The following is a 23,212-nucleotide window of genomic DNA, read 5'->3' on the forward strand; positions in this document are numbered from 1 at the left end:
TAAGATGGGGAAGGTTCCCGCCTTCATGAAGAGACTGATGCTGTCGGCACTCTCCCTTTGGCCTGGGCAAAAATGGCTGTAATAGCATCTAAAGTCATTAAGTTTTGCAACAGCAAGAACTCCAGGGCTGGTCAGGGGAGCACCCTGAGGAACCAGAGTAAACAGCTGTGATTACTGTGTAGTTTCCTCAAGGGATCTGGGAACAGTCGTTTTGTGCAAGGCAGGCAGGCAAGTAAGGGGAAAGACCAGCATTGGCCAACTTGTCAATTATATAACGAACCCGTCCCTCCCCCAGTCAGTATCTGACTAATTACAGGAAGAGGAATACCAAGGCGTGCTTACAATATGAACTTATGGATCTTACAGTTAGCACTGACATTGCTTTTAATATATATATATTTAATATATATAAAATGTCTAACATCTTCCCAGCACCCCAGGAAGAGGTAGGTCCCCTTATTATCTCATTATCATGATGGGCGGGATGAGGAGGGGCAGCTCACTTCTGCTTCCCTCATGGCTGCTCCCAACACTGGGAAAGTTCAGTAGCGAAAGGCTGGCTTTCCACAAGACCTCTCACGGTAATGAACTCATCCATGGGTCAGTAAATTTGATGGACTATCAGGAAGTGATAGACACTTAGTGGGTGGGACCCAGTAGAAAGGATTAGGTCCTTGGAGGAATATTCTTTTTTTTTTTTTTTTTAGTCTAACAAAATTTAAGTCTTTTTATTTGTAAAGATTAAATCCTCTGAAATACACTAAACATTTAGAAACATCACAGTCTGCTTACTTGATTTTCTTAATGAATCAACATTTTAATGCTTTTAACATACAATATGGCATTCGTGCCATTTTTTTAATTTGTAGAAAAACACAGGTAAATTTCCTTCTCCTTCCAAGTGTGAAAAGAAACTAGGCAAGAAAGGTAAAAATGCAAGTCATAAAATCATCTAGTGTTCTGTTCACAATTCCACGTAATAAAAAGGTATGCTTGGTTTTGGAGTCTCCGTGGACAGCACAGTGCAGCAGAGATGACTCTCTCCCCTCAGCCCCTCTGTGAGGCAGTCTTGCTACACAGCCAGGGCTGGCTTGAACTCACATTGGAGGAATGTTCTTGAAGACTATATCCTACCCCTGGGCCTTGCCTTTCTCTCTCTTTGCTTGCTGGTGACCTTGAGGCGAACAACTCCCTTTGTCCTAAGCTCCTGAAGCCACAGAATTCTGTCTTGGCTCAGTGGAGCCAGAGACCCCTGGTATGAAATGGGAACCAAAATAAGCCCTCCGTCCTCTAAGCTGTTTGTGTTGGGGGGTTTTGTCACCGTGGCAGATAGCTGACTAACACAGACTTCCATCTGCTCTGGTTCGGAAGCAATGGAAGATGGAAGAGAGGAAGCAGTATCAGATCACTTTAAAGCTGAAAGAAGACTATTGGCAGGACTAATGTTTTAAGATGGGAATGTTATCCTACTTGGGATGGCAGAGGCAGGCAGATTGCTGTGAGTTCAAGGCCAGCCTGGTGTACAAAGTGAATCTAGGACAGCCAAGGTTACACAAAAAAAACATGTCATGAAAAACTAAAAAGGAAGAAGAAAGAAAGAAAAACTAAAGAGGAAGAAGAAAGAAAGAAAAACTAAAGAGGAAGAGAGAGAGAGAAAAGAAGAAGAAGGAGAAGGAGGAGGAAGAGGAGGAGGAGGAGAAGAAGAAGAAAAAGAAAAAGAAGAAGAAGAAGAAGAAGAAGAAGAAGAAGAAGAAGAAGAAGAAGAAGAAGAAATATTATGCAAAAGTCTTGGTCTCACTGACCGTCAGTGCACGGAGAAGAGACCATTTACCAATCCAGAAATGTGTGTTTCAACATTTTCACAGTGAGGATACCCTTATGGATACACATTAACTGAAGGTCAGCTTTCAGCACTCAACAGTATTTTTCTGTAAATACCATGGAGTGAAATAACAAGGATAATGAAAGTTGTTTAAAGCTATTTCTAATAACAAGTACATAATTAGTCTGGAAAAGGTGAAAAAGAATTATGATATTTTTTTTTATTCCTTAGTGGTACTAAAAAGCTCCCCCAAATTCTTTTTGATTATTTCTTTTTGAGAGATACAGTTGGTATCATGTTGGTCACAAGTTAAATAGTGCTCTACCATGTTTTCATAATTAGAATAAAAAACATTAATATTTTGAGTGCTTCACCATAGTTCTGGAAATCTGAACCATACAATTCCAGTCAGATAAACCCAAAGAACCCATTGTGCATAAAATGAAAAATGTAGGAGCTTTTGGTATCTTAGCTCTCAGAACAGGAATTAGCTTGGAAAATCAGTTATGGGAAAAGGAAAACTCAAATGACTTTTTTTTTTCAAAGTTAAGAATAACTAATGTTGAAAACAAAACTAATAAAAGATGCTCTTCAGCGAATCATACCATACATTGATGAAGAAATGTAGAGTCTTTTCTCGGTCGTGAGTTAGTTACACGAGAAACAGCTGAGATCCTTGGCTAGGTAAGACGGAAGGACTGGGCTCTGTTAGAACAAGGTTTCCACTTTGAAGTTCACATCAGATGTCCATGGCACTGATCTAATTGCAACGATCAGAGCTCTTGGTGCTGGTCTATCTGCGACCATGTGGGATCGGGGGAAGGGTGGGTTTTGTGTTGGAACCTGGGTAGTTTGTTGTAAATGCAGAATATCTTCCCTGCTGGGAAACTAGTTTTTCCTGCGTCACAGTTGACAGTACAGGAAATGCTGTAAAACATCAAGAGAAAAGATGGTATATGCAGTTAGTCCCTTGGCACACACACAAAAAAATCAGTTTAGAATTCCTTTACTACAAACGAGCGGTGGTAAACACCATCCCAGAATGAGGTAGGAGGCTAGACATTGCATGCACACAGTTGGACAAGATTGGTTCTGTAGACCTGCCTAGTGACCAGAAGTGTTTTAGGGAGGAGAAGGCAATACTGGGGATTAATTTAGGGCATCATGTATGTGAAGCAAGGGAATCTACCAGTTTTTTAAACTTCTTTTAAGATTTATTCATTTATTTATTTTTATTTTTACTTTTTGTTTTTTCAAGACAGGGTTTCTCTGTGCAGCCCAGGCTGTCTAAGAACTCACTCTGTAGATTAGGCTGGCTTCGAACTCGCAGAGCTCTGCCTGCCTCTGCCTCTAGAATGCTGAGATTAAAGGTGTATGCCCACCACTGCCCTGCTTAAGATTTATTTTGAACTATTTCCTACTGACAAAACCAGGGAAAGGAGAGTGGCTGCCTTCAGTGGACCCGCTGGTGTCCCCACCACCAGACTCCAATAGAAGTTCCAATCCAATGATGACACAGATGGCTCTGGCTAAACTAAATGCATCACAAGGAAAGACCAAAGTCACGGATGTGGGAATGGTAGGGGGAGAGAGGCGAGGAGGAGAGGAGAGAGCAGCCAGTCTGCCTGCTCTTTCCTTCTTGGGTGGACTCAGAGATGAAGATGTCTACTTTTGGTTAGCAGCGCCTGCCTTAGCCTTTCCTTCCTTCAGGTAACATCACCTACTATGCCCTCCTCATGGCCGAGGCAAACTGACTTCTAGCTTCTTTTGAGAGCCTCTGGTCACTCTTCTGAGCAGGAGTTCAGTAAGGGCATTCTCCATCTGTCCCCAGGCAGAACACTTCCTAGGGCTGTCTGTGGTTCCTTCCTTCCTATCCTCCAGGTTCTAGAATATTCTGCCAGCCTAATCATCCTTGTATCAATGACTCAGAAAGCACCCCTTTCCATCCTGGTGTTGGGGCTTTCCCATTTTTACCTGCAGCCTTTCAGTTTCTCCTCAGTGCTCAAGGGTTTTACTCAGTGTTACTCATGAACACGACTGCCTGGCCCAGGGTGGGGGAGTGCGATGGCCAGTCCATCTCTGCGTGGACAAGCACATCCACATGTGTGGTAAGGAGCAAGAAAGGGAGTGAAAGGGAGGCATTGGACCAGATCCTTCAATACTAAATCCATCAGAAACAACCCATCCTTTCCTACACAGGACGAGGCTGGACAGCAATTTGAAACCCTTGTATTCCCCTTCCTTTTTACTAGATGGGGCTGCCTCAGGTGCCTTCAGAGGGCACGCATCCTAGCCCAGACCCCAGGAACAAGCACTGTGGCCTCTATTTTGGGCTGCTAAAGTGACCAAGGATGAACTTCCAAGCATTCCAAACTTTGTTTCACGTCTATAACAGTGGGATCCTTTGACTTGAAGCAGCCAGTGACTGGGAAGGATCAGTGCAGTGGGCAACACAATTACGGCAGTGTGTATAGGACTTACGTAGAACAGTACGTACCCTTTACGGTCCAGTCGCCTTCGCTGCCACCTGTTGCCGATCCTGGGCATGGAGAAACCCCACCCTCCGGAAGCTGAAAAGGAACTTCTCTGGACCATAGACAAGTTTGATATAATGTAGAAGAATTATAGGGATCCTTGCTGTGGAAAACATGAGAAATGAAAATGGTTTTGAGACTCAAAGCTCCTAACCGCCATACATTTTACTCCCATGACTTTATGGGTTACTTTTACTGAGTAAGGTCGATACCTCCACTGACCTAGTTCTAAACAGTATCTGCAGCTGGTGGCCTAGCTTAAGGTATACCTAAGCACTGTACACAACAGCAACAATGCCTCATCCATGTACAGCCATGATGCAGGACCTACAAAGAGTAACTAACGCATGGCATAGCCGCAGGTCTTAAACAAGATGAGCGAGCACAGATCCTATGTCTAGTTTAGAAACAAGTACAATTTTTTTGTATCTCTGTGTGTGTGCGTGTGTGTGCACGCATATGCATGCGTGTGTGCACGCATGTTCACATGAGTATGTGAGTGTGAGAAAGTTTTTCTTTTATATACTATCTGATCCACAGTGTTTTGTCATAGCAGCCTCATTAGGCTAAGACATTATCAGTTCTGTGAATTATCTCAATTCACAGTGAAATAATTGGCACCACGGGAAGTACAGTTTTTAGGATTTTGATGTAAGTATCTGTGATGGTTCATGGAATTGCCTGGAAAGATGGAACTTCAATTGAGGAAGTGTCTCCATCAGATTGGCCTGTGGCATGTCTGTCGGGGCATTTCCTTGATTAATGATTAATGCAGGAAGGCCCTGCCCACTGGCGGGGCCATCCCCGGGCCAGTAGGCCTGAGTTGTAAAAGGAAGCAAGGGAGCAAGGCAGGGGAGCAAGCCTGTAAGCAGCGCCCCTCCATGGCCTCTGCATCAGCAGCGCCCCTCCAAGGTTGTGAAAATGTTTCTTAACAAAATCTAAACCCTCTTACAGTCCCCGCCCCCCCCCTTGTCCCCACTCTGCTTTAAAAATAATTAATTAAAAGAGATTTTGCTAACTCACCAAGCAGGAAGTACTCTGTTACTTGAAAGTGCTTTCCAATTACAAGCTAGATTGAACACCACTCCTCTTATGTATTTATTAGTCCCAAGTCCACTTCCTTTGTAAACACTGTATAACTTTTGCTCACTTAGTCATTAAGGACTTTAGTATTTTTCAAATCACTTCGTGTGAACTCTTTATTAATGTTACATGTTCATAAGTAATCAAAACATTTCTGCTTCTTCACCTATATTTTTTCCTATCTCCAACAAGTTAGTAACATCCAAATTCACTCTTATTGCATGTGAGAGCGAGCATGCATGAGCTACAGAGCATAGGTGGAAGTCAGAAGACAACTTCGTGGAGTTGGTTTCATGTCCCACCTTTCTGTGGGATCCGGGGTTTGAACTCATACCATCAGCCTTGTACAACAAGTGCTTTGCCTGCTAAGCCATCTTGCCAGCCCTTAGTGATATTTTTTAAAAAATTTTAAACCTTCTCTGTGTTTGTGTGTGTGCGAGTGCTTATGCACATGTGGAGACCAGAGGTTAACGTTGACACTGGATTTCTTCCTCAAATTTATTTATTTATTTATTTATTTATTTATTTATTTTTTAGATAGGGTCTCTCACTACACTTATTCATCAAGACTGCCTGGAGAGCGAGCCCCAGGGCCTCTCCCGTGCATGTGTTCTCAGTTGTGGGATTACAGGTGTGTGCTGCTGTGCCCAGTTTTAGGTGCTTGGGACCCAAATTCATGTTCTCACACTTGTGTTGCAAGCACGTTACCCACCAAGTCACCTCACCAGCTCTCTCTAAATAAAAATAGAAGCAACCTATTGTGTGCAGCTTTTGTGCTGCTTCTTGACATATTAGAACACTTGGGACCTTGAAATGGCCTTTTAAATGCCAGCCATCAGTCGATAACGCGCTAATCAGAGACGTTGGTTACAAATTACAGGTGCCGATCTGGCTCACTTCGATATTAAAGAGGAGGATAGTGACCAGTTATCGGGTGACCTCATATGTTAAATACTGGACAGGGACAGGGCAAGCCAGGGGTCAAGGTCACAGCTGAGTCATAGCATTAGGAGCCTAGAAGACTGTCACTCTCTGCCCTACCAGTGAGGATGCCCACAGCATTGCCAGGTTCTTGTTTTAGCTGCTGTTGGAGGAGGTGTCTCCACCTGCTCTGCTTTATTGTGTCCCTCCCTCCCTCCCTCCCTCCCTCTCTCCCTTCCACAGTGCCATGTGCTCTCTACAAGGTGTGTTCCTCACACGTCACAGCGACAGCTGCACAGTTTCAGAATTATCCCACAGCTTACAGATGAAAACCACGATTTTCACAAACCTGCAGAAAAATCCTGTTCAGCCCAACTAACCTGGGGTCGGGGTATTGTTTGAAGTGAGCCGTAAAGTAATCTTCACACAACTCAAAATTCCCTGGGACGCCATCTATTGTTGTAAAGTACTGTTGGCCACTGACAGTAGGTATTGGCACCGGACCCCTAAAAACAGAAAGAATTCTATAGTGCTATCACAATACAGACATGCAAAATCTAAAGGCTGACCATTGTAGCTACAGAACTACACATGACAATAGAATCTATTAAGAGTCATGCACTTCACACAGAAGTCGCCTTGGATGGTGGCGTTATCACAGCCTAACATGTATTGTTAGAAGCATTCCTTATCTATTACATCACTGATATTGACAAATTACCTCCCTTGAGAATTGTGGGTATTCCATTATAACCCTAGCCCATTTAGGTCTAACCATATAGCAAGATTATCAATTGCTAGAAAATTTTAAATGGACATTTCCCTATTTTGTTTATAATCTAATTCTTTGACACGGTTCCCGAGTAAAACATTTCAAAAAAAGTCTAGTATTATTCTCTGAACTAAATACCAGTTATGAAATATCACTTGTCATCTATTCATATATGCAGGATGTATATGCTGCTCCCTCAGATTTTCTTGCAAAAAAAAAAAAAAAAGAACAGTAACTATGAACAAACCCTCCTCGTCCACCTCAGCCTTGCTAGAGATGCTGAGCATATAGCAACCAAATGCACGGAAACGCACATCTGCTCACAGCATCCATCTGCCTGTGGAAGGCCACTTGGAGCTCATGCTTAAAGCTGCTTAGGTCCTCTGACCGTGGGTTTGGAGACGGGTGCTATCAGTGCTCACGTAGGCCTTAGCTCCAGATGTAGTGGGGTACACTGTCTTCTAGCCACCACCCGCTTTAACCTCCACCAGAACGTTCCATAGATCTCACAACCCTGTATTTTGAATTGGATCAAAGACAACCTAACATGGAGGAAATAATACTCTCTTTGATGTTATACAAATGAACAAGGTTTTACTATCATAAATACTGACTGAAGATTCTCAACATGCATCACAGACAACAGAGGCAACACTGAAGGAGCTTCAAACGGCTTTTAGGAGTCAGCTTCCTGGGTCTTCGCATTTCTAACTTTTCTAAAAGCATTTTGAATTTTCTATTTGAGGTCTGGTCATTGATCTTAGCAATTTTCTAAAACTTGGGACTTTCCCCCATTTCATTATTCAAATATTCTACACTTGATTTCAGCCAAAAGGCCAAGACATGGTCATGACTCAGATATTCTAAAAGGTCACATAGAAAGGAGGATCCAGAACACTGAAGCCCATGACATTAATGAGAAAACAACAAGAAATATTATGTAACCATCCCATGATCTGATTAGTTCTTTTGAGCAAAACATAAATAGGATAAGTATGTCTTTTCATACAGAGTAATTAATGAAACGATAACTGCTTTAGCCAATAATGTCTATGATGCTGTCACTATGTGACAGAGGCACTAAGCCAAATATTTTATACCCAAGACCAAAAATTCATGTAGTAATAAAGATAGCATGGTCCTCATGCGTCTGGGATTTATCGACTACTGTGGAAGGAGACAGTGAACAAATGACCCCACAAATAATACTGTTGTTTGGACAATGGTGACAGACAAGTCCTGGGAACTCAACAGGATGTAATTAACCTTCAGTCATAAGCAGCCTTGGCAAAGGCAGAAACTTGGATTCAAACACTACTAGAAATGTTATTTTGTTTACTGTAGAAATATATAGAGATGATAGGACAAAAAGTAGATTATTGACTCTATTTTATATGTTGATGTAAAATATCTTTAATTTTGAAAATATATTGGTATAGGATTTAAATTTAAGATTATTCATAACACATATTATCTATATTTCTACTCAATATGAGGTATTTTACCCATATAACTTAATTATAATAGAAGGTTTACTTTCAATATTTTAAAGGTGCTATTGCAGGCTGTTTAGGATAATTAAGTAATACAGGTTAATTGTTAGTTGATCAACTCATGGCCTTGTCAAACACTAGTCTATTTTTACATCCTGGGTTTAACAGATATGATTCTATAAATAGATATGGTAAAATAGTTAAGATCTTCAAAAACCTTACAGACCTACAGAATATGGCATTTAAAGATGCTTTTATTATTTTAAGGATTCTTTGACAATAGACAGGTTAACTCCTGACAATACCCAGTCTACCTCAAAAAAGATGATGAGCATCAAAGAACCTCCTTGTGGAGATGGCTTCGAGTGTGGCAAACAAGCCACTGGGAAAAAAATGCCCGCATTTTTGCCACAGACAGAATTCTGCCTGGAATGGACAAGCTTGGATGCAGGTGGAATTGATGGCCGAACTCTACAAGACAGAGTAAGCAAGTCCTCAATAGTCCCTGCTTCACAAATATGTCTGTCAGATATACTGGGCCAGAAGGCTGAAGATGATGCTCCAATGTGATAGAGGGAGAGTTCTGAGTTACTGTTCAGGCAGCAAATTGTCTCTGTCATTTTTTCACTTTGGAAGCTGCTAACCTGCACTTCCTGTTTACTCAGGTATTAATTTTATTCCTTCTCAAGTCTCTGATGGGGTCGAGGACCAGATAGTTTAGTTTTACAATTAAACTTAGTTGCTTAGGAGTTAAGAAGATACTTTTAGTTCTATATTGATGTTCCTAGGTTGACAGATATGAGCTTTACTAGACATTGATCTAGGTTCAGAACTTTAGACTCACCAAAATAGAATAGATATTTTCTTCAAGGTTGCCAAATACCTTTTGACTAGACATTATCTTTGTAAGTCTTACCTATTGGTTTTTGTAATTTTTCACAATTGTTCTTACTGTATATTATTTTTAAAATGGCCTTTTTATTTAGACAGAAAGGGAATTGCTGGAGGTTGGTCTGATATACTTTGACACTAATTATTGCTTGCTGTCTCTATACCCCAAGGTTGCTATGTAACCTTGCCCAAGGAACTTCCTGCTTGACCGATAAAAGGCCATCACACCTGGGCAAATGGCATGGGCGTGGCTAAGGTTCCGGGGCTTTAGGAGACAAGAGAAGCTTGGGAAGGAGCCGAGACCAGAGGAGAAGAGCAGGGAGGGAGGAGGCTGCCATGGATGGGTTAGAGGAAGCAAGAAGCTCATGGCTGGCGTGGATGGAGGGTTTGGCCTAGGTGAAGAATATTAGCAAGTATTTGGGATTATGCATGGGAGGTAGCTCCATAGAAATTATTAGAATCAGATGGCATGGGATTGGGGCAGGGTGTGGGATACCTGCCCCAATTTGGGAAGTAGTTTAGGGGATTAATATCTGCCCTGCCCCAGGTTAATTAAGACTATTTTAAAATATAACAGGTGTCCGCGTCTTGACTGATTGCTAGGAGGTTAGAAAATACTTCTGTAATAATAATTATAGGCCTGATAATAAACATTATTAGTCCATACTGATAAGTTAACTGTTACAATTTTCACTCAGTAAAAACCATCACTTTTTAGCAGCTATAGGCATAGTTTGCCCCTTAATACAATATATAAATGAAGATCTACGACTTTCAGACAGCTTTTCCATGTGGGTGCAGAGATCTCTGCTTATATTGATGATTGAGGGTTTGTTTGGTATATGTTGACAGTGGAACATCAATCTGAGATGGCTCAAGCATCAACCACAGTGACAAATGACTACCTTTGAAACAGGACCGTGTGATCCCGGGGCGTCTTCCCCATGAGTGCCTGCCGGGCTGTCTCATGCTGTCTGTTGAAAGACTCTTTTTCCTAGGCAAGATACATAATACAAAGATTAATGTGAAAAAAATATCAGATGATCAAAATAGCTATAATCGTTTTCTCCTTATTACAGATTTCCAAAGACATGAGGGGAAAGAATGGGGCAGGGAAGAAAGGTATAGATAAATCAATTGATATCTAATCATTTTCTCCTTATTACAGGTTTCCAAAGACATGAGGGGAAGGGGGGTGTGCAGGGCAGCAAGGTATAATTAAACAGATAATATTTATTTAGTGTAAAGATAAACAAATTTTATAAATAAGCCAAATACTTTGCAGACATTAAAATTTAATATGGAAATTTTATTTGACAAATAATAATGTTAAGGTCTTTAATTTAAAATTTAACTTTTTGCTTATTTATTCAGAGGCAGGGTCTCACGTATCTTAGCCTGGTCTCGAACTCATTACACAGACAAAGAGGACCTTAAACTTCTGATGCTCCTTCCATCTTTCAATGCTGGGATTATAGCCTTGTGCCTGGTTCCTACAAGTGCTAGGGATCAGAGGCAGAGCCTTCTGCGTGCTAGGCGAGCGCTCTGCCAACTGAGCTACATCCAAGCCCATAATATGACAGCATTTTAATAATATTTCACAGTCACGCGATTTATGCTTGTTTGAAACAAGGTCTTGCTGTCTGGTCCTGGCTGGCCTGGAGCTCACTGTATGGACCAGGTCTCCAGTGACACCTCTGACCTGCCACCGCCTCTGTCTCCCTAAGTGCTATGGAAACAGACATGTGCTCTCATGCACGCCAGGCCCTGTATTCCTTTTTACCATCTCTCGTATGAGAATATAGACTTCTGAAGGGCACATGGTAGAGTTGACTTTTGTCTTTTCACATGAAGCAATTGATTGAACAAACATACTTCACTGCAATTAATTATGGTCTGGAAACAGTAAAAATTGAGAGCTCTTTCTTCTGCATTTCACCTTCATCATCATCACTATAAACACTTAGGAAACACTGGGTGGCAAACCAGGAATATAAAAGGCACCCTTTTTTTTTTTTTCATTGAAAAGCTCGTGATTTTGGCAAAAAGGAACCTGAAAAAACATAGGGCTAAGAGAGAGAAGAAAAAGCAAACAACACTATTTTTTGTTTGGTTGGTTTGGTTTTTCGAGACAGGGTTTCTCTGTGTAGCCTTGGCTGTCCTGGACTCCCTTTGTAGACCAGGCTGCCCTCAGACTCACAGAGATCCACCTGCCTCTGCCTCCAGAGTGCTGGGATTAAAGGTGTGTGCCACCATGCCTGGCCATACACACTGTTTTATAACCACTACAGTTGTTGATAGATCCTCTGATGGAATGCTGACCTGTTTAGCAACTGTTCAGATGCTGAGTCACTCGCATTAAGCTCCAAGATGTAGCATTCTTACTTTACTAAACAAGACTTAGCAAGTGCTTATTTGTTCTGCATAGAAGACTATTATTTAGGCAGAGGTGTGTTCTAGCATGTACTTTAACAGCAAGGGCATTTGGAGCACATTAATTACTCTTGCAACGACTTGATCTGAAATAAGCCTAGGTGCTTTGATTTCCCACTTCATGACCAGACTGTAGGTTAGCTTCCACTTAAACTGCAGAGGTGATAGCTCCACACAAGCACGCCAGGGTACGAGCCAGGGTCAGTCACGGTATGTTTGAATGTTTTGGGGGAAATATTTTTGCTAGGATTTAATGTTCTGAGAATGACACTGATGTGATTTTTTTTTTGGTTTTTTGAGACAGGGTGTCTCTGTGTAGCCTTGGCTGTCCTGGACTCGCTTTGTAGACCAGGCTGGCCTTGAACTCACAGTGATCCTCCTGCCTCTGCCTCCCGAGTGCTGGGATTAAAGGAATGCACCACTACATCCGGCCTATTTTTATTTATTTTTTTATTACGAGCACATGATATAGGAGTGGCTCTGCTCCATACTAATATCAGAACTGTCATGTTTCAGCATCTCTGCAAGAGAAGGCACATCCCTGAGTCCAGATATCCCTTGGGTCACTATGTCACTGCTATATGCCCTGCACACAGCACAAAGCTGAGGCTCAATAACCATGCAGCAGAATGGATATTTCCCTTCTAAACACTGCCTGGAGTGGAACTTGCTGACAACTGCTCCTATCTTGAAAAAAAAGTGAGGCTAAGTGTTTGAGTTTAACATTATTTTTAGAGCCCATCTCATCAAAGTTTTTATGAGCTCATTGGACACAGGTTCTCGATGGATGGACACTTCTTTACCAAGACCATTTCCTCCTTCCTCTTTCTCTGGCTGTGTAGTCTGTGCCTCTTAGAGACGGGAGGAGAAGAACATGTGTGTTTGAGAGGACTAAAGAACCCGCAACAAGACGAGAAAGGAAGACGCCCTCTTCACACCGCCACTGAGGAAAATCTCTAAGCAACTCCCAAAATGCATCTGATAGCTTCACATTGAAATAGAATAGCCACACACTGGCAAAATCTGTGACTATTTTGCTCCTAGAATTATTTATTTACTATTTATGTCTTAAATTATTACTGTCACATATGTGCACGCCATGGGAAGGGGTAGGGTATGCCGCAGTGCATCCGTGGAAGTTGATGGACTTTGTGTAATTGGTTCTCTTTTCACATTTTTTATTTATAAGTTTTTCTCACATATTTTGATCATATTCTTTAGCCTCCTCCTATCTCCCTACCCATCCAACTTTATGGTTTTTATCTCTTTTTCTCTTAAAACACCACAAGAAATGTAAATCAAAACAGACAAAACAATAACAACACACAAAAATACAAAAACACAAAAGGAAGCACATAAAAAATGTGGAGTTCGAGCCAGGCCTGGTGGTGCACGCCTTTAAGCCCAGCACTCCACTCGGGAGGCCGAGGTAGGCAGATCTGTGAGTTCTAGGCCAGCCTGGTCTACAAAGCTAGTCCAGGACAGCCAGGGCTACACAGAGAAACCCTGACTTGAAAAAACCAAACCAAAACCAACCAAACAAAAACCATGGGAGCTCATTTTCTGCTGGCCAGTTACTCACGGGCGTGGGGCTGCCCTAGGGTGTGGTCGATACACCTAGCGATGCTCTGCTGGAGAAAATGGATTTTCCCTTTCCCAGTGGGTGTCAATTACAAATAGCTTCTTGCTTAGTAGTGGGACTTTGTGTCCACTTCTCCTTCTCTGTGCTGGGGTTTTTGTCTAATTTGACCCTGTGCAGGTCTTGTGTGTGCTGTCACAGTGTCTGTGAATTCATATGTGCGTCCGGCCTGTTGTGTCTGGAAGAGCTGTTTCTTTGTTGTCACCCACCACCTCTGGTTCTCACAGTTTTTCAGCCTTCTCTGCTACGCAGATGCTGAGCCTTGAGGAGGAGGTTTTCATGGAGACATCTTTAGGACTGAATGACCTAAAGTCTCTCATTTTCTGCATGTTGTCCAGTTTGGGCCTCTGTGTTCGCATCTCCTGCAAGAGGAAGGGTCTCTGGCAAGAGCTCTCTCCTTCCGTATCTCCAAGAGTTCCAGAGACTCGACATTGGTCACCAGGCTTGTGTAGCACATGCCCTTACATGCCCTTAGCCGCTGGGCCTTCTTGCTGGCTCCTTTTTTTTGTTATTATTCAATGTCATGTGAATTCCTTATTCTCTTGCCCCGAATCAGTCTACGCTCAAACATTTACTGCTATGATTTCTCTTATGCTCCTTCTATCATTTGATGCTTTGATGCTTGATTTAAACTATGTCGTAACTGGCAAGATAACTCTTCCCAGTGGTAAGACAACAGGGTTTCACTTTTGTATTTCTGTCGAGGTGCTGGGGATAAAATCTCAGACACACATCCAGGCAGCGCTCAATCCCTGAGCTATCTGCTCCCTACTCCAAGTCCCAAATAAACTTTGGATCTCCCACAGCCTCCTCATAAAAATACACAGCAACCATAACTTCCTACCTAACTCAAACAAGCAACTCTAATAACACTCAGTGGGACACACACACCGAGGACACGCGGAAGGAGGAGACGGACCTGTTAGGAAGAAGAAAGGCTTCATGGGAAGGGTGAGGGGTGCGCGGAGGAAGCGGGAGGGTGGAAACTATTAAAAGTCATCATTTGCTTATATAAAACTGTCAAAGGATAAAAGAAAGTAGAAGCCAAATAGCAAACCATATAAAAAACATATAAAAAATTTACAAGAAAACAAGGAGCCAAAATATCCCCTCAAGCCCACAGCTAAAACACGGGAGGGGTGTCCCTACTCTAGCAGTGGGTGAAGAGGGGCCCCCGCCATAAGCTAAAGGAACTGAATCAACTAAAAATTTGAAACTGACTCATTGGGGTTCTTTCTGAGGACAGCTCCCACATTGTTTTAGTTATATTTTGTTGCTGACATAAAACACCATGACAAATGAAAGGGTTTACTCGGGGCTATGGTTCCAGAGGCTTAGGGTCCATAGGATGAGAACAGCCTGCCAGCAGTGGCAGACACTTGGTGGGAGCTGGACCCGAGAGCTGGGGTGGGAGGGATCACATCTTAAACAACAGACAGGAAGGTGAGGGAGACAGACTCCTCCTATGCACAGAGTGATCCAGGGATCTAGCTGAGGACCAGACACTCAGATGCCTGCAGATGTATGGGGGACATCTCCCATGCCAAGCCATCACACAGACCAAGAGAAGCCGAGGAGACTGGGGTGAAAATTTAATTGGACAGAGTCAACAGAGAAATAAGAAAAGTCTAGACTAAGATGGAGCTCACACAGTGGACACTGCCAGGAGAGCTCAGGAAGGGAAGTGCCATATAGTTTAGAGTTGTTTGAAGGAACCGCAGTCACTTTATAAACTCTGAGAAAATTAATCTCATGCAGATGGGCAACAGAAAGTATTCAGTCGAGTTTCATATGCAGTTATCCTGAGGAAAAATAAAGGTGAACACCACCTCTTAGACAGAGCTTCCACAAAAAAAAAGATAAAATCTGTCATCTTGTTTCAAAGATATAAGTAAAAGACACAAGGCATTAAAAACCAAATAAATTATGACTAAAAGCCCACAAATGAGGTTACAGAACTCAGAAATTAACTAGAAATTCAAAAGAAGATTAATACAGAAACAACTAAATCAGAAGAAATACAAGAATGAAAAAAAAAGAGAGAAATAATGGCTTAAGAAAACTAGAAAATGAGGGGAGGGGAACCCTGAAAATCCAAAAGAAAGAAAGGGGTCAAAGAGTTCAGGAGAAAAGGACAAATATTTCAGATGTGGAGCATCAACATACAAACGCTAAGCATACGTGAAAGAAATAAGCAAGATAAAGTCTAATTCCAACACAATGCCTAAGAGTGAGAAGTCAGGAAGTTGCTTCCATAGCTCTTTCTGCATATAGAATGAATTCAGAATACAGCCAGATACTGAGCCGTGTCTAAGAAGAGTCAAGTTTTTGCGTACTTCAGAGCTAATACCAGAGAATACAGACTGACAATGTGTTGCTGTCAAGCCACCTTCAGTGACGTAGAGGGATAGGGAAATACCCACCTCAGCCGAGAAGACACTGGGACTTGACAGGGGCCGGAGAGTGAGCGTCTTCAAGCGCGAGGCTCCACAGTGGGCTGACCGCCCTCCAGTGAAAAACCACACATCTAAGAGTTTATGGATGGCATAAACTGTACCGAATGGGGTTTGAAGAATAAACAAAGGACTCAAAATTAGTTGGGTAAGGAAGGAGGGATGAATCAGGGAGGAGTGGGGAGAAGGTGAATATGAAGGTCTCAAAGAAATTAAAAATGAGAGAGAAAAAAAAGAAAGAAAATGACATTTAAAAACCATGTTTCAGTTTTCCTAACAGGGACTGGCGGTATTAGCATTGTCATTCAGGGCCTGTTCTCGTGATGTGGGATAAAGCAGAAGAGTAATTTAACGGGCTATAATAATCCTATCATCGCCTAGGTCTTTGAGAAGCCTTTGGGATGGATTCTCAGTGTGGAAGAAAGATAAAGGTGTAATAGAAAAAGCAAAGCTCACGAGGCCCTGAATTTTAATTAGAAATATCAGGTTGAACTCACGGAATAGTTTATCTGGCCATAGAAAGGGACCAGAGGGCAGAGAATACAGCTCAGTGGTAGAAGCTTGCCTACCATGAGTGAACAAGGCCCTGGGCTTGGTTCCTAGTGTCTTTTCCCCTAAAAAAGAGTCCCAGAAGCAATGACCACCCAATAGCAATGGCACCTCTAGTGATCTATGACCTCTCACTTAAGGAAACTAAGACTGCTTAGTGAAAAAACAGCGCTGAGTTATCTTCCTTACTTTTTTTGTTGCTGTGACAGAATTCCCTGACAAAGGCAACTTAAGGAAGAAAGGGTCTATCAGGGGTTATAGGTCCAGAGAGGCACACTTCATCACAGCAGGGAAAGATACGGCCGAGGGCAGAGGCAGAGAAGGCGTGGTGGAGTGAGTAGAGGCTGGCTGGTCACAGCACATCCACACTCGGGAGGCAGGCCGTGAAAGGAAGTGGAGTCAGACTATAAACCCTGATGCTTGCACCAGTGACCCACTCGGTTTTACCACAACTTTCCCAAACAGTGCCACCAGATGAGGACCAAGTGTTCACACAGCCTACGGGGAAGGACCATTTCACATTCAAATCATATCAGGTCTGGGCCAGGTAAAATACAGACGTATGAATGAGCTTGCTATGCTGAATGCAAGATAGCTTTCAAAGACTCCATCTCAAAGAGGCCAACCAGAAGCGATCCTCAATGACCAAAGGTGAAATTATTTGAACTCTGCATTAAAAATGCAAGAAGTCAGTCTCTTTCAAATATGCTTAAGTCAAAACATTTTCACTTACATTACTGTACACAGTTCATTGCATATTTAACACTTTACATGTTTGGATTTCCAGTGTAGGGCCACTGTGACCAAGACGATGTGCATGTCTCTTTTCTACTGAGTATATGTTCAGAAACGTCATCGCTGAGGCATAAGGCATGTGTATATTCCGTGTTATTAAGCATCCCCAATTGCTGTCTAAATACATTGTTTAACCTCCCACCAGTTATTGTGTAAGATTTTTCACTATCATGTGTCAAAAGTCTGCCTTATACTTTTGGCACTTTTATTCTTGTAAGCATCTCAATATGATTATAACCTGCATTGCCTCACGGTTATATGTAGCTGTCATATCACTGGTCGCCTGTTTTGTTTTGTTTTTGCAAAGGTTCCCTGTGTGTTATATGTTCTGCCCTTAGTAACCTGTAAGAGTTCTTTATATAGTGTGGATACAAATATTCTGTCACTTATACCTTGTAAGTGTCTCTGTGTGGTTTGCCTTTAAAACGTTTTAATGCCCAGTAACCAACCACATGGTGGCTCACAACCATCTCTAATGTGATGCCCTCTTCTGCAGATAAAGCACTCATATACAATAAATAAGAAAGAAATCTTTAAAATTTTAATGATATTTTTACTAACAGAAGTTTCTTATTTTATTTTATTTTTTTACATTTATTTATTTAGCATGTATGCATGCATGCATGCCTCGGGGGACATGTGGATCTCAGAGAACAATTTTCGGGAGTCAGTTCTCCCCTTCCACCATATGGGTCCCAGGTATTGAACTCAGGTCCTCAGGCTTAGTGGCGAGGACATGTCCCCTCCCCAGAAGTTATTAATTTTAAATGTAACTCAGTGTCTCCAAATTTCTTTGTAGTTAGCATTGTTTGTGTTCATATTTCAAGAACTATTCACCATGTCATGATTATAGAAATCTCTCTTAATGTTACTTTTTTTTTTTAAGTGTTGTTTTGCCTTTCACATTTATGTAGGTTACGCCTGTGGTGGTTTGAATAGGTTTGAGTAGCTGGACCCATGGGGAGTGGCAGTATTAGGAGGTGTAGCCTTGTTGGAGGAAGTGTGTCACTGTGTCACCGTGGGGGCGGGCTTTGAGATTTGCAATGCTCTAGCTCTGCTCAGCGTGGCATCAGAGCCTCTTCCTGGCTGCCTGATGAAGCAGTCTTCCCCTGGCTGCCTTCGTAGAACTCTTGGCTCCTCCAGCCCCATGTCTGCCTGCACGCTGCCATGCTGCCTGCCATGATGATAGAGGACTAGACCTCTAAACTGTAAGCCAGCCCTAATTAAATGTTTGCCTTTTTAAAGAGTTGCCTTGGTCATGGTGTTTCTTCACAACAATAGAAACCCTAACTAAGGCAACACCATATATAAGGCATATATACAGGACCATATATAAAACAATCCCATATACAAGGTGTTGTATGTAGTATAAGACTGGGTTAAATTTAATCCACTTGTAAGCAGTGAAATTCTATCAAAGCCCTCATCTTCCTACTCCTCAGTGCCGCTCCCTTCATGCAGAAGATTTTCTCTGTCATAGTGCCAGCATTTCTATACAAATATTAAAATCAACTTATAAGGTTTCACAAAGAGTTGTGGGAATTTTTGACTGGCCTGAATCATATCTCTAGATCTGAAGAGACCTGGCATGTGCTTAGTGTCAATTCTTGGTACCTTAGCGGCCATGACTTGAGAAAAGCTACCTTAAAGGGATAAAAGGTTTCGAACAGATCACACTGTCAGACCCTATGGAAATAAACCATGAATACACAAACGGTGACTGCACACCTGCGGGCAAAGTCTGCAAGTCAGTGGTTTGTGTTCCGGACTGTGTGAATCTTCTGTGATGAACTGTGGTGTCTCGGAACCCAGCTCCCCAACAACAGCCCACCCCACCCCCTCAACCCCAGTCCTGGCGAACTCTCCATCCGTTCCCATCCCTCCCCACTTGAGGTTCCCAGCGGGCTCCGCTGCCCTCACCTCTTCCTCACGTGCTTCAACTGAGACTAAGACCGGCCAACCCTGGCAGGCACGTGACGCCGCCCCTAAGCTCCCAAACTCCTCCTAAGGGCCCCACTGACGACTACCCCTTCACATCCATCTGGGGACTGCAAAGGGGGCCACAGCCCATAAAGATCCTGCCCTGGCTCAGCCTAGACTGGAGGGCAGAGGTAAATGAGCTACTTCCGGCATCTAGGCTCCCTCACCAGCCTCGCCTGTGTGGTGAGCTTTTTTAAAGAGGATGTTAACTAGTTGGGAGTGAAGAGAAGGAGGGACAGTAGAAATCTGAGGACCTTCTACTCCCTTGGTCCCCTCCCCTCCCCTCCCCGAGGCTACCATCACCTCCGGCTCCCATGTCCCTTGTAACTAGAACAAGCCCAGCCCACCTCCTCTTCCCTTCCCCAGCCTCCTGGGTGTAAATAGATTGTTATAATTTTTTTTTCTTAATGCAAAGGCCATTCAGACCATCCAACCTGCCCTCCCCTCTCAGCTCTACTCCCCTCTGGCCCGCTGTTCCCAAGGCTTCCTCCTTCTCCCCATCCTGGAAGGAGGCGAACAGGGAGAGGCCCTGGTTCATGGCCACAGTAAGCTTTGCCTGTGGACAGACCTCTGTTCAATAAATTATTGTCATGAAACCCTTAAAAGAATATTGTCGTGCAGCATAAACTCACTGTGAAGTGGGGTAGACCTGGCTGACAGGGCACAGGCTCAGCATGAACTAACAAGGGTGTCCGTGGTGTTGGGGCATGGTGATTTAAAGCCAGGATGGTGGGCTGGAAAGACGGCTCAGAGGTTAAGGGCACTGACTGATCTTCCAGAAGGCATGAGTTCAATTCCCATCAACCACATGGTGGCTCACAGCCATCTAAAATGTGATCTGGTGCCCTCTTCTGGCCTGCAAGTGTATGTGCAGGCAGAACACTGTGTACATAATAATAAATAAATAAATCTTAAAAAAAAAAAAAAGAAAGAAAGAAAAAGAAAAGCCCGGATGGTGATGCTACAGAGGGAGATTTAAGAACTTATGTTTGAGAGCCTCAGCTTTTAGAAGCAACATGCTGTACCTTTCAAGAAAGCCAAGGTGTCAAGGGCAGATGAAGAAACTGTACACTGACCTTAAGGGTCCTGAATGTCTCAGAGCCAGAATGGCAGAGGACAATGGGCACGTCATGTTACAGTGGCCTTACCTGTTCATTTCTACCTGGTATCTGAATGGCAAGGTCACGGGGCTACCCAAGACTTAGATGGGAACAAAGAAGACCCACTTGCCAGCAGGAGAGAACGTGGGCCATACCAGAACCAGTGGCTTGCAAAGGAAGCCAGGAACTTACAAGACGAACAGCTCCACAGGTACCGTGTGATCTGCAAACCTCTGGTCCCTCGGAAACCTCCCAGCATGCCAGATGCCTTTGGATTCTTAATCCAAAGATGGAGCGCCATCTCCATTTCTAATGGCTGGTGTTTGGTTTCTCATAAATCCTGGTGACTGGGCGGGGGGCGGGGGCTAATTCTAGATTTGATCTACTTACATGACCTCCCTGCCCTCAAGCACCATGGCACCAGGTCATGTTACTTATAGACGCTTAGGAGCCCACACACACGCTGCTGCCTCTAAGAGGCCATAATCTGGAGCCCCTGCGATGAGGACTGTGGCGTTTAGTTAAGGCTTAAGAAGCACAGCTAAGGAGTCAAGCAGGCTCATGGTGTTCTTTCACCTTCGGCGGCGAGAATGGAAGAACTAGAGGAACGTTTGTGGGAATGTGGGAGAGGACACGGAAGTGAGTGGGCAAGAGGCAGAGGGGGACCACGGAGTCCCCTGACCACTGACCTTGGTTCTGAGTTTGGAAAGTGATGTGGTAACTTGCTTTGAACAGGCTGGCCTAAAGTTGGCAGCTACAAGTTGGGTATTGTCTGAGTTCGGATTTTATTGCTGTGGAGAGACAGGATGACCCCAGCAACCCTTAAAGGAAGCCATCTAATTGGGGCTGGCTTACAGTGCGAAGGCTCGGTCCAGTATAGTCATGGGGAGAAGCATAGCAGTGTGCGGGCCCATGTGGTGCTGGAGAGGGAGCCGAGAGTTCTACATCTGGATCAGCCAGCAAGAGGAGACTGTGTGCCACACTGGGCGTAGCTTGAGTATAGGAGGCCTCAAAGCCCACCCCAACAGTGACATAGTGTCTCCAACAAGGCCCCACCTCCTAACAGTACCACTTCCTACAGCCAAGCATTCAAACATATGAGCCTATGAGCGCCATTTCTATTCAAACCATCACAGGTATATTCTGCGGCTGTATTCCCAGATCATCACATAAAAAGTATTACTTATGAAAATGAGCACAATCTACTCTGACCACAGGCCCTATTGTGATTTGACACTCCCACATGGTACCCAAAAACCTAACAGAAAGTTCAATTTCAGAGCCAGTAACTATGCCTAGAGATGGGGTGGAGAGAGAAAAGAATCTTGTCTTCAGCTCATAGATGTGAGAGAATAGATTAGAAAAACTTAATAATCTCCAAATTCTAAACCTTTTCCTCTTTTTTTTTTCTTTTTTAAAGGACAGCGTCTCGCTGTATAGTCCAGGCTGGCCTCAAAGTCACAGAGATCCACCTGTCCCTGCTTCCTGAGTGCTGAGATTAAAGGTGTGTGCCACAGCACTTGGACCCAAAATCATTTTTCTCTGGGACAGAGTAAGGTTATACCATCACTTACCCCAGCCCCCTGCCCTTACCACTGGTGACTTTTTGGTTGAAAGTTTGGCCCATAATTTAGTAAAGTAGTTTCTGTCTGTTGAATCCAAGAATTTAATCATACTGGATTTGCTAGGAAAGTCTTCAGACTTCAGGTAAGACGTCTTAATATCTGTTGAGGAAAAGATACATTTGTAAATGAAATATACAACAGAGTAAGTTTCTTGATGCAACAGCAATGTTTTATATTTTATTTTCCCAAACACAAGAAACTGTGCACTTAGACTTGCAGTTCAACTTGAAAATAAATAAGATGCCTCTTAGAGTAATGTTAACATTAATACATATAAAAAATTAATACAATGAAAAAATTAATGCATCCAGGAGATACAAATCCTGTGGAAGGTATAATTAGTATCCAGTCAGCACAGATTTGGTATTAGTATTAATGTAAAACCTGTGAAAATGGTGTTTAATATTTGAAGTTACCCTTATAATTACATTCCATTTGATAAGTCTTCCAAAAGCCTAGAAAAAAATTAAAACATGCAAACTAAGAAGCTTCAAAGTTCAATGGAACAGGAATTGTTCATGACAATATTGAGCCGTTCATTTAAGTCATTAGAAAATCCAAAGACAGAGGATAAACATTTTTTGTCCTGCTCATGCAGATGGGTCCTGAGTTTACAGGCCTTTAAGATATATATGGAACCAGCTGGGCCTGGCGGCGCACACCTGAAATTTTAGCACTCAAGGAGGCAGAGGCAGGCAGATCACTGTGAGTTCGAGGCCAGCCTGGTCTACAAAGCAAGTCCAGGACAGCCAAGGATGCACAGAGAAACCCTGTCTCAAAAGCAAACAACAAACAAACAAACAAAATGTGTGGAAGCCATCAAGCATTTCAGGAACATTGCTTATAAAATGCTAAAATAAGTAACTCCTACATCTATCTTTAGTTAATATGCTTGATTGAGCAGATGTGGGAAACTATCCCCCCTCACCCAAAGATGAAAGGAAACATCAATGTACAACAGAAATACATACACACACACACACACACACACACACACACACACACACACACACACACACACACACACACCCCTCTAGGTGAAGGTGAGAAGTCAGAAGTGGGAATAGATGCCATGAAGTCAGAGGTTCCAGGGCTAAGCTGAACTCCTGACCTAGATGGAAG

General features: G+C 42.9%; 1 protein-coding gene across 3 annotated transcripts in view; it reads right to left on the minus strand.

The window, feature by feature from the left end:
- Positions 1–796: 796 nt before the first annotated feature.
- LRGUK (leucine rich repeats and guanylate kinase domain containing) overlaps positions 797–23,212 on the minus strand; it is a 114,491-nt gene continuing 92,075 nt past the window's right edge. For all 3 annotated transcript variants that reach the window (XM_084787374.1, XM_084787375.1, XM_084787376.1), the window contains 5 exons: positions 22,059–22,189; positions 10,422–10,510; positions 6,741–6,866; positions 4,320–4,459; positions 797–2,749 (listed from right to left, as the gene is read on the minus strand). In XM_084787374.1, the coding sequence (XP_084643500.1) occupies positions 2,616–2,749; positions 4,320–4,459; positions 6,741–6,866; positions 10,422–10,510; positions 22,059–22,189 (620 nt within the window). In that variant the 3' untranslated portion in view covers positions 797–2,615. The remainder of the gene's footprint in view (positions 2,750–4,319; positions 4,460–6,740; positions 6,867–10,421; positions 10,511–22,058; positions 22,190–23,212) is intronic.

This window comes from Acomys minous (genome assembly GCF_964271855.1).
Source record: "Acomys minous genome assembly, chromosome: 6".
Classification (NCBI taxonomy): Eukaryota; Metazoa; Chordata; class Mammalia; order Rodentia; family Muridae; genus Acomys; species Acomys minous.